The 12,667-nt window shown below is 36.9% G+C and overlaps 1 gene segment (V, D, J or C); it reads right to left on the reverse strand.

Annotated features, from left to right (window-relative positions):
* Positions 1-5,322: 5,322 nt before the first annotated feature.
* LOC117805976 overlaps positions 5,323-12,667 on the reverse strand; it is an 18,322-nt gene continuing 10,977 nt past the window's right edge. Inside the window, 5 exon segments of the C gene segment in view lie at positions 5,323-5,734; positions 7,106-7,212; positions 7,371-7,382; positions 7,477-7,842; positions 12,317-12,376. Of these exon segments, the coding sequence occupies positions 5,708-5,734; positions 7,106-7,212; positions 7,371-7,382; positions 7,477-7,842; positions 12,317-12,376 (572 nt within the window).

The raw sequence follows: 12,667 nt of genomic DNA on the forward strand, positions 1-12,667 counted from the left end.
ATCATATTTCTGATATTTGTATAGATACCTCTTTCTTTATTTAGATTCCAATATTCCTGTGGTTGTACTCTTTCTGAAACTTTTAAATGTATTCGTAGAAATCTTTTTTGAATATCTAACAAGCAGAAGGAAAACAGCGTGTGCAGTCAGAGATATTTCTGTAGCTCACAGATGTCAGGCGGCAGGTTTCTGTTGAGGTTTGACCTTCATGGTTTCCTGTTTGTACGTGACGGCAGCGAAGGCTACATGTGTTCATGAAGAAGAAACCAAATGTAGAAACTGTTGTCCTAGTTCCAGCCTCCTCACCTATAAAAGATAAACGCTGTTCTAGACCCGAGTGTTTACCAGAGTGTTACATGTTGTAAATATGAGCATATGTTTGTCTTAACCTCAATTCAACTTTCATACAAATAAGCATGCAGCCACTGTTGCTTCATAAAGGAACAACAGAGATGGTAAAACAATAAAAATACTTAAAAATAAGATAAAATAAATACAGTTAAATTAATAAAATAAGTAAGAGCGAAAAGCAAAATTAACAATCAGTTAAAGTTAAATAAAAAACTAAATAAGATAAATAAATGTTTAAATAATTATTATAATAATGCACTTCAGGGATAAATATAAATGACTCCAAATTAAAAGCTAGAGAAAAAGGAAAGTCTTAGGTTTACTTTTAAAAACTGTGTAACCTGTGTTAACAGTCTCATAAAGATGATGATGAAGAAGAACAACTGCTGCTTAAACGAAATCATCTTAGCATGACGTAGATGTTGTTTTAAGGAAGAAGACGACCTGATGCATTTCTTTTTCTATCGTCCAAACATCCCAAACTGACGTAAGCTGCTTTATATGTGTCTGAAACTTTGACCTTAAAGCATCATGTTAGGCTGTTTACATTTGTATTTATTAGTTTATTTGACAGGGGCCATGCAAAACAAAAACTGTCAAGCCAGAGTTAGCTATTAGCTAATTTTCATCTGTGGTCCCTGTGCAGGAAGATGTAAACGAATGTACAATACAAATGATAAAAAACATACTAGCATTTAGAACAATACATAGGCTACTCAACACTGTCCATCACTGATAACAACACATTTTAAATTACATTTCATTGTCTCTAATTTGATGCATTCAGATGATCACATGATTGTTTTTCCTTGAGCCATAATTTCAGTGTACTTTTAAAAACACTGAGGCTTGTACAGTCTCTAATGTGAGTCAGGATTGAGTTCCATTGTCTTGCTGCTCTGACTGAAAATGCAGACTGTCCAAATGCAGTCTTCCTACGTTAAGCTGAACAGTCTCCTCTTGCTGATGCCTAAGATTGTTCCTGCAGAGTAAAACACATTGTTTAAGTGGTGGTGGGGCCTGATCATGAATTAGTTTATACATCAGACACATATCTGCATAACAAAGAAAACTGTCAAAGGTCATTAAGTTATATTTCGTAATGATTTTACAGTGGTGGTAGTTCCTTGGTTTTTTATCCAGAGTTTTCAGTGATTGTTTGTAAAGGGTGTATAATGGTTTTAGAGTGGTTGCTCCAGCCTGAGACCAGCACAATAAGATAAATGAGAAAAAATCATTGAGTGCATGTTCAGTTCAGCAGGGACCAAAGATGAGAAGTGTAATAACTCCTATCATACTGCTAGTTTAGATATTTTTATTTTGAAGAAAAACAAGGACCAATCAGAACCTAACTTCATTCAAATACAATGTATAAAGTCATTTTCTTTTTTTTTGCGATCAATTGTTTTTTATTTCAAAGAGAAGGGCATGACATATTTCAAAGGCAATAGTACAGCAGGTTGTAAACATTTCTCTTTAAACTAGATCCCCCCCCCCCCCCCCCCCCCCCCCCCCCCCCCACCCCCCCCACCCCCACCCCCATATGGCGACAAGTCCCTCCCTCTTATCCCAGCAAGATCTTCAACATTGTTACTTAAAGTGTATACAGCAGTACAGTATGTAATACTCTAGTCTCCTCTGTGTTCAGTAGGTCAAGGTAAAGAGAGTAAAATACAAACAATACATAAAGAAATTAATAAACAAGTATATAAACAAAAAGTCACACATAAGTACACAGTTTTCATCCCAGTAAGTCTTTAACCTTTGCAGCCGCAGAGGTCCAGGTTCGGATTGTTTTCTGACCAGCCCCATGTATTTTTGCTACAGACAACTCCATGTATATTATGTTCAAAAATGTTTGTAGCCACTGGGTCCGCGTGAGTGTGTAAGGAGGCTTCCAGTGCAAGGCTAGCATTTTTTTAGCTGCAGTCAACCCCGCTAATAGAATGCGGGTCTGAGTGGAGGACAGGCTCAGTGATGAGGTGTCGTTAAGAAGCAGCGTTCTAGGCAGACATTGTGATGGAATTCAGCAACAAACTGGACACTGGACACAGAAGACTCAGGAGACTCTGACGGCTTACGTTGAAATAGTTTATGTAGAACTTGATCAAGGAGAAATAACATAACAGTACACAGGCAGGAGAGTGCAGTGCAATGCCAAGTCAGTTCTGACAGACAAAACCCTTGGCATGGTATTTATTCCCTCTGAAGACGACACTAAAGTTAGATAACCATGTTTGGACAATAGGAACACAACAAGTGGGAAGAAGACCTGTGCTCTAGTTCTGGAGACAGTAAGTCGGCCATAACACACAGATAAAGACAGGAGCAGGGGAGAGACCTTGACTACTACCCTAACACTATCTCGCCCGTCACAGATGACATAGGAATCAAGTTACTTTAACTTGACATTTAGACTGAAAGAATACAATAGTTAAACATTCTTATATACATATATATAAGACTATGAAAATTCCACGACAGACATGGTACGTCTATATCCAACAAATCTGATAAGGTGGACGACACTGATTTCCAAAAGGACGCCACATCAGGACACTCCCAGTACATGTGTAAGAAAGATCCCACATGGCCCAGAGAACATAGATCACAAATAGGAGAATGTATGAGCTTCATGAAATATCGCTTTCTTGGTGTAAGGTACATTCTATGTATGAATTTGAAGTGTATAAGTTTATGATCAAGGTTTTTTGATGTTTTATCTAAATTGTCCCAGACAGTTGACCAACATATTTCGTCACTGGATAGATCGAGGTCTCTGGTCCACACTTGATGAACAGTCAGAGGGCCACAACAGGGTTCTAGTATGAAAGAGTAAAGGGCAGAGACAAGGCCTCTTGACCTCACTCCCACATCCAACAACGTGTGTAATTTGTGGGTGGGAAGGGGTATAAAGTCATTTTCTTTTAGAAGATATAATACCTACAGACTGATAAAGTGGCACAGTGTCATTTAAAAAGGGACAAGATTAGCTTTTAGTGAAGGGATCAATCAATCAAGCTTTATTTATATAGCTCCTTTCATACAAGTCAAAAACATGAAAGAAGCAGAAATAAATGAATGGGAAGACATATTACATTTTTAAAATAGAGACTAATGCACACCAACAATAAAATATGTGTGATTAAAATAAGTTAAAGCATCAAATTAATATTAAGAATGTAGATAGTTAAAATAAACTAATTGAAAAGGGTAAGGGTAAGAGTTGAAAGTAAAATTAAGGATAAAAATGTCAATAAAACTGAGTAAATAAATAGATTAAAATATAGATAAAAAATAAGGTAAACAGTTCAAATGAATAAAATAGTAAAACAAAACTAAAATCAATATAATATAATATATAAGTGAATAATATAGATAAGATTAGATATTACTTTATTGATCCCTGGGGGGGAAATTCAGTTGTTACAGCAACCCAGACAGAAGTACAATCAAGAAGAAGATTCAGTAAGTAAAATAAGATACAATAAAATAAAATAAGAAAAATAATAGATAAATAAAGCTAGAATACAATTTAGATATATACAATGTTACAATATAAATTTAGATTAAATAGCAGTAATTACAGGGAGTATTAAAGATGTTTCAGTAGTGACAGGTTGACATGTTGTGATTATGGTTAGTAATGACAGATTAAGCAATAAATAAAATAATATGGGTATGTTATATGACCGTGAGTTGTAGTTACAATAATAATGTAATAAAACATAATATAAGATACTCTTTATTTGTCATATATAAATTGAGTTTAGATATTAGCAATTTTATTTTGAAAGGACTAAATGACAAAGGAGATCCTGTTTAAGTTGTTTTGTCTTGTTTTAGTCTTTTTTCAAAAAGTAAATATTTCAGTCCAAAGTGCATCATGTAACAGAAACAGCTGCTGTGAGAGATGTAACACACACTTATTGTTCTTAGTGAAGCGTCAGTTGACACAGAAATGCCAGTTTTGCAGCTGAGAGATGTACAGCTAGGTGTGTGTGTGTGTGTGTGTGTGTGTGTGTGTGTGTGTGTGTGTCTGTGTGTGCAGAGCTGCAGGTGTTTGTGGTGAACATGAAGGGTTGTGATGTGCAGGCTTCTCTGTGACCACATCCTCTGCTCTCTGCAGCTCTCACGCCTCACTCTGACTCCCTCAGCTTCAGCAGCAGCAGCAGCTCTGAGAAAACAACGCTCGCTTCCTGTCCTCGTGTTCCGTCGCACTCACGGTCTCATATTTATCTCTACTCCCTCTGTTTGAACTACAGTCATGATTTCTTTATTCTTAGGAGGAAAATAACCGTCAGAACCTTCAACATGGAAAAAAAAACCGTCTTTAATTAAAGTGAGAAAGTGAAGTAAGCTCTTAGTTTGTTCTGGGAAATAAAACTAAGCAGCTTCATTTCCTGAGCTGACATTTTGAACATGGTGTGGGTGAGGACGACTGATTTCTGAGAAAAGACTCGGCTAAAAAAAGCTCCAACCGTCTGTGGAAAAACTGACTTTCTTTGTAGGAGGAGGTGTGAGGAGAGATTGTATCTTAACTGCATCAAGTATCGCAGCAACTACGTAACATATCCAGTAAGCTCACTTTAAGAGTGGAGTTTGGATCAGATGTCAGGGAAAATAACAATGAAAGCTTGTTTCTGTAGCGTCAGTATAAACGTTGAGAAAGAGACAACAAAATGATTCAAAGAAGATAAAGTAACTCAGCTTATGAGAAAACAAAGCATCAGGAGTGTTTTTAGAAAACATTTTTAAACTAAAATAAGCAGAATTTGATGCAAAGTCAACATGATATGTTTCACTACATGAAGTAAACCCTTACTTATGTAAAACGTCCTCTTCTGTGCCTCAAATCAACAAGTCAGCTTTAGTTTTATCTAAATATAACAAAGTCAGAGGGTACAGAAGTCTCTGAAAAGACACCCAGCGTGAAAAGTTAAAGGAAAAATGATTAAACAAACAAAAAGATTCTCTTATGAGCTTTTATTGTGAAGAGAAATTAAACATTCAACAGTTTACAACCACAAAGAAGAAGAATTTATACACTTATAATAAATCTACAGAGCTGTTATATTGATGTAAGCAGAAGTTGATCAACTCATGCATCCTCTCAATCCTTAAACTTTAGTCGTAAAAGAAAGTCAGGGAAGTTAGGGAAGTTAGGGAAGTTAGGGAAGTTAGGGAAGTGGGGAGTAAAAGCTTTAAGGGGAAATGTATTTACACGGCCAACAAGATCATCTAACAACCACCAACACATCCGTGATGCTCTGACACTCAGAGATGAAGTTGTGGAGATATTTTATCTACAGACTCCGACATGATCAGTCCTCCTCCACAGATGTTTGATCAGCTCTCAGCTCTTCCGTTTTCCCGCTGCAGACTGCAAGAGACAGAAAACACAACATGTCAGTTATTACTCACTCAGACGTTCACTGATATTAACTTCAACACAGCCTCTTGTTACATGAATGCAAAGGAAGGAAAGACAGTCAGTTAAGAGCAAAATTTCACCTCTGCCTGTTGACACTGTGGTAAAGAGATTAGAATAGAATGGCATGGGATCAAAGAGAATAGAATGGAATGGAATGGGATCAAAGAGAATAGAATGGAATGGGATCAAAGGGAATAGAATGGAATGGGATCAAAGGGAATAGAATGGCATGGGATCAAAGAGAATAGAATGGAATGGAATGGGATCAAAGAGAATAGAATGGAATGGGATCAAAGGGAATAGAATGGAATGGGATCAAAGGGAATAGAATGGAATGGGATCAAAGAGAATAGAATGGAATGGGATCAAAGAGAATAGAATGGAATGGGACCAAAGAGAATAGAATGGAATGGGATCAAAGAGAATAGCATGGCATGGGATCAAAGAGAATAGAATGGCATGGGATCAAAGAGAATAGAATGGAATGGGATCAAAGAGAATAGAATGGAATGGGACCAAAGAGAATAGAATGGGATCAAAGAGAATAGCATGGCATGGGATCAAAGAGAATAGCATGGCATGGGATCAAAGAGAATAGAATGGAATGGAATGGGATCAAAGGGAATAGAATGGAATGGGATCAAAGAGAATAGAATGGAATGGGATCAAAGAGAATAGAATGGAATGGGACCAAAGAGAATAGAATGTAATGGGATCAAAGAGAATAGCATGGCATGGGATCAAAGAGAATAGCATGGCATGGGATCAAAGAGAATAGAATGGCATGGGATCAAAGAGAATAGAATGGAATGGGATCAAAGAGAATAGAATGGAATGGGATCAAATATAATAGAATGGAATGTGATCAAAGCGAATAGAATAGAATGGGACCAAAGATAATAGAATGGAATGTGATCAAAGAGAATAGAATAGAATAGAATGTGATCAAAGAGAATAGAATAGAATAGAATGTGATCAAAGTGAATAGAATAGAATGGGACCAAAGATAATAGAATGGAATGTGATCAAAGAGAATAGAATGGAATGGGATCAAAGAGAATAGAATGGAATGGGATCAAAGATAATAGAATGGAATGTGATCAAAGAGAATAGAATGGAACGTCATACCTCTTTAAAGTCAATTAATCACACGGCCTGCGGCCACGTTTTAATGACGTTTTTCCTTTAAGGGTAAGTTCTGTCTAAATACTGAGACTAACAGGTGGTTGAAACAGGACAGGATCAAATAAGAGAAGAGAGCGTGTTTTGGATCCACAGTGTGGTGAGGAGGTGAAACATAGACATGATGTGAAAACAGACCTTAAGCTTCAGCAGCAGCAGAGCCACGAAGCCTCCGTACAAACAGCTCTTGACGATGAGGACGGTGTAGCAGAGTTTGGCGCTCTGTGTGACCTTCAGGTAATGCCCTGCAGACAGTTCAAACATCAGGATGAGATTCAAAGAGATTCAAACATCCAACAGAACACAATGAGAGCGTGTTGTCTCAGATACTGTGAGCTCTGTGAGGATAAACACAGAGCAGTTGATGCACTGTGGTGCAGAACTGACAGAAACAAACACTCACCTCTGACTTTGCCTGGAGAATAAAGAGAAGAATCAGACAGTTAGCATGATTTTCAAACAGAGCAAAGATCCAGATGAGATTATTTCTGAAGTTGTTCTGAACAAACCTTCTTCCCCAAAGACGGAAGCAGTTTCATTGATCCATTTTGTCCCGTTAAAGAAGCTGACGGTGCAGATGAACTCATTCTCCATTTTGTACCACTTGTCAGCAGAGACACTCAGCCTGCTGCTGATACTGTAGGTCTTGCTTCCCTGTGGCTCTTTCACGGCGCTGCTGTCAGTGGCCACACCTGAGCTGACTCCTTCAGAGTTTAAAAACCAGGAGAAGGTGACATGGTCCGGGTAGAATCCACTGGCCACACAGACGATCGTCTTCTTTATCGTCTTCTTTTTCTGGTCTTTCTTGTCTTCACACTCCTTTTTTGAAGGATAGAAGACTGTGACATTCGGTGGAGTGACCTCATGTCCCTCTTCTGCAAAGACAAAGGACAAAAATCAAAACATAAACCTGGATTTGACTTGAGTCTTCCGCAAAGACGAGGGACAGAAGTAAAGCTGCTTACAGATCTACTGAAACTCAAGAACAACACAGAACTCTGATGACCATGAGAGGTCTTCAGAGCAGAGTCAGGACATCAACATCAGGGTGGACACACATTTTGAGAGAACAGAATCAAAGAGTAGAGAACGGAACCAAAGAGAATAGAATCAAAGAGAATAGAATCAAAGAGAATAGAATCAAAGAGAATAGAATCAAAGAGAATAGAATCAAAGAGAACGGAATCAAATATAATAGAATCAAAGAGAATAGAATCAAATATAATAGAATCAAAGAGAATAGAATCAAAGAGAATGGAACCAAAGAGAATAGAATCAAAGAGAACGGAATCAAATATAATAGAATCAAAGAGAATAGAATCAAATATAATAGAATCAAAGAGAATAGAATCAAATATAATAGAATCAAAGAGAATAGAACCAAAGAGAATAGAATCAAAGAGAATAGAATCAAAGAGAATAGAATAGAATCAAAGAGAATAGAATCAAAGAGAATAGAATCAAAGAGAATAGAATCAAAGATAATAGAATCAAAGAGAATAGAATCAAAGAGAACAGAATCAAAGAGAACAGAATCAAAGAGAATAGAATCAAAGAGAACAGAATCAAAGAGAATAGAATCAAAGATAATAGAACAGAATCAAAGAGAACAGAATCAAAGAGAATAGAATCAAAGAGAATAGAACAGAATCAAAGAGAACAGAATCAAAGAGAATAGAATCAAAGATAATAGAATCAAAGAGAATAGAATCAAAGATAATAGAATCAAAGAGAACAGAATCAAAGATAATAGAATCAAAGAGAACAGAATCAAAGAGAACAGAATCAAAGAGAACAGAATCAAAGATAATAGAATCAAAGAGAACAGAATCAAAGAGAACAGAATCAAAGAGAACAGAATCAAAGAGAATAGAATCAAAGAGAACAGAATCAAAGAGAATAGAATCAAAGAGAACAGAATCAAAGAGAACAGAATCAAAGAGAATAGAATCAAAGAGAACAGAATCAACAAGAATAGAATCAAAGAGAATAGAACAGAATCAAAGAGAACAGAGTCAACAAGAACAGAATCAAAGAGAATAGAACAGAATCAACAAGAATAGAATCAAAGAGAATAGAATAGAATCAAAGAGAATAGAATCAAAGAGGATAGAACAGAATCAAAGAGAACAGAGTCAACAAGAACAGAATCAAAGAGAATAGAACAGAATCAAAGAGAATAGAATCAAAGAGGATAGAACAGAATCAAAGAGAATAGAATAGAATCAAAGAGAATAGAATAGAATCAAAGAGAACAGAATCAAAGAGGATAGAATCAAAGAGAATAGAATCAAAGAGAACAGAATCAAAGAGAACAGAATCAAAGAGAATAGAATCAAAGAGAACAGAATCAACAAGAATGGAATCAAAGAGAACAGAATCAACAAGAATAGAATCAAAGAGAATAGAACAGAATCAAAGAGAACAGAATCAAAGAGAACAGAGTCAACAAGAACAGAATCAAAGAGAATAGAACAGAATCAACGAGAATAGAATCAAAGAGAATAGAATAGAATCAAAGAGAATAGAACAGAATCAAAGAGAATAGAATAGAATCAAAGAGAATAGAATAGAATCAAAGAGAACAGAATCAAAGAGGATAGAACAGAATCAGAGATTCCATTCCAAATTGCTCCCTTTTGTTGTTAGATATCAACAAAAACATCCCTCACACGCTGAGTACATTTAGGAACTCTGTAAGGTTTTTCTTCCCCGGACAACTCTGATTTTCCATTTTACACAAATAAAACTAAAGAACAAAGAGTTACACCTGGACTGAAGAGCTCTGAAAGAAGAGTTTTTCCTCTACAAAGACCCGACATGTTTATTTTAGCCCGTAAGAATGACACTGAAGATATCTGGAATGCTTTGACTCAGAGGAATTAAAGGACAGATATCTAAAAAAACCTGATCTAAGTATTAAATGTTCAAACTTCTTGTTATAGCACACATACAGAGCAATCCTCAACATCTTTTTCTCTTGCTTATTGATTCTTTTCTTTACATTTTCTCTCTTTTCCTTCACTCTTAAAGGTAAAGTGACGCTGTTCTGTAAGAACGTACGAACGTGAGAGACAGATTAAAGTTGCAGAGTTTTTTATGCACGAACCAACAAAGTGCATGACACTGCAGACAGGACACATCCAGCAAACACTAATCTTAAAGAACACACACTAATCTGACTTTTATGGCACATCAGGCGTGCAGTCATGAGAATATAACCTTGAATTTTCTAACACATGAAAGTACAAAATAAGTGATCTGATGCATTAATTCTCTGCAGATTAAGAGTGAAAACAACAAGCAGATTATTTTTGAATCCTTTCCTTACCGAGCACTGTGAGTTTAGTTCCAGCTCCAAAGTAAGCAGGGTCGTAGTTGTTCACACTGACACACGGCTGCAGTTAAAACCTCTCCACCTCTCAGCAGTGAAGCTGAACACTCGGTCTTTAAACTTCAGATTCAAGTTCCCTTAAAGAGCATGAGATTAACCACAAACCCTGACCCTGACCCGACCGAGTCTCAGAGCAGTTTGATGATTTATTATTTCAGTTTTTGTGATGGTCTTACCTAAAACAGTGAGTTTAGTTCCAGCTCCAAAGTAAGCAGGGTCGAAGTTGTTCACGCTGACACACGGCTGCAGATAAAACCTCTCCACCTCTCAGTAGTGAAGCTGAACACTCGATCTCTGAGCTCTCATTTTAATCTTTCAATCCTTCTGCAGAAATGCTTTCACACACTTTAACTGCAGATATTTAAGTCAGGGTTTTACTTCTTCAGGACGTGAAATAATCAAATGATCCTCAACTTGAAGCAGATTTGCAAACACTGAGAATAAAACTTTCACTCTGCCAGATTCAGTAAACTCTGGACTTCATCTTTAGTCATGTTCAGTAAGTTTGGCTTGTCTTACCTAAAACAGTGAGTTTAGTTCCAGCTCCAAAGTAAGCCTCTCTCTGGTTGCTCACAGTGTTTCAGTGAGCTGATAAGAAGTCAGTGTGAGAGGAATAATCCGGGCTCACAGCCAAATCTTTAATTCATGCTCCACTTTCACCGCACCACTCTCAACATGCTGGATTTTACTCCCACTAATTTACCTGCTTTAACTTCTTTAACACTTTATTTTCACTCATTTTCTTTAAGAGGATAAAATCAAATGTCTTCATGCTGTTTCTAAATGTTGTCTCTGATCATATCACAGAAATAAGAAGCTGGTCAGGTGAAGCTGGACTCCTTTTCTTACCTAAAACAGTGAGTTTAGTTCCAGCTCCAAAGTAAGCCTCCGCATACGAGCACAGTGACTTTCCTCCGTGACAAGAACTCTTCCTGATATCTCTCCTTTTTCTGTGCTACTTAGAAACTATTCCAACTCTTTATCTCTTTGACATGTAGAGAATTGAATGCACTTAAGCTCCCAAAAAGTCAAACCTGTCCTCACTAAAGTTTACCTCTTAAACATGTTTCCTTGTTTTAACTTTTTAATGATTATTTAGACTTTAAACAGATGAAATCGAGGTTTAATCATCGATGTTTCTGAGTTTGTTTTTGGGCGATTAAAGCTTCAGAAGAGTCAGAAACATCTCAACAGAATCAAACCTGAACTATATTTAAAGCTCTTTAAATGTTTTCTTACCTAACACAGTTAACTTTGTTCCTCCACCAAAGTAAGCCTCTGCACCACCACCACCAGAGTCACAGTGAGCTTCATCTGTGCTCAAAACAAGCCGCTGCTTCACTTTACCTCTTTAACATTTCTCCCTTCTTCTCAGTGACCTTCACTCTTAAATGTTCCTTTTCTTTCAATCCAGAGTCCACTTTTTTCTGCACTAACGTCCATTTTTAAAAGTTTAATGTAACTCAAATGTTTCGCTTCAACAAGAAACCTGCTTCTTCTTCTTTTACGTCTGTTATAGATGAAGTTATCAGACGTGGTTTGGATGTTTTACTCACCGAGAACAGTCAGTTTAGTCCCAGGGCCGAAGTAAGCTTCGTACTGACACAGTGCTTGAGCTGAACGTCAAAAAGTTTGAGCTCAACCTGAACTTTAAGAGTTCAAGAATCACTTCTTTCATGTTTTTTAAAAAGTGTTCTTCCTGCAGAAATTATGATTGAACCATAAAAACAAGAGATATGTCTTACCTAACACAGTTAACTTTGTTCCTCCACCAAAGTAAGCCTCTTCAGAATTAGAGTCACAGTGAGCTTCATCTGTGCTCAAAACTAACCAACACACCTCTCACTGCACTCTTTGAGTGACTAGATTTACTTTCCATGTTAAATTGACTTGTTTTGCATCCAAACTCATCTCACAGAGGAACAAAGAAGATACAGGTTGGATGTTTTACTCACCGAGAACAGTCAGTTTAGTCCCAGGGCCGAAATAAGCTTCGTACTGACACAGAGCTCGAGCTGAACGTCACAAAGTTTGAGCTCAACCTGAACTTTAAGAGATCTAGAATCACTTCTTTTATGTTTTTCAGAAACTTTACTTCCAGCAGATTATCACAGACTCAACATAAATCAAATATGTCTTACCTAACACAGTTAACTTTGTTCCTCCACCAAAGTAAGCTTCATAAGAACCACCAGAGTCACAGTGAGCTTCATCTGTGCTCAAAACAACACGGCCTACGTTGACCGACTTTACCGTCTCACAGAACAAACATTTACAGGATTACACTCTAGCTATATAAATAAATA

This window comes from Notolabrus celidotus, chromosome 22 (assembly GCF_009762535.1).
Source record: "Notolabrus celidotus isolate fNotCel1 chromosome 22, fNotCel1.pri, whole genome shotgun sequence".
NCBI classification, from domain to species: domain Eukaryota; kingdom Metazoa; phylum Chordata; class Actinopteri; order Labriformes; family Labridae; genus Notolabrus; species Notolabrus celidotus.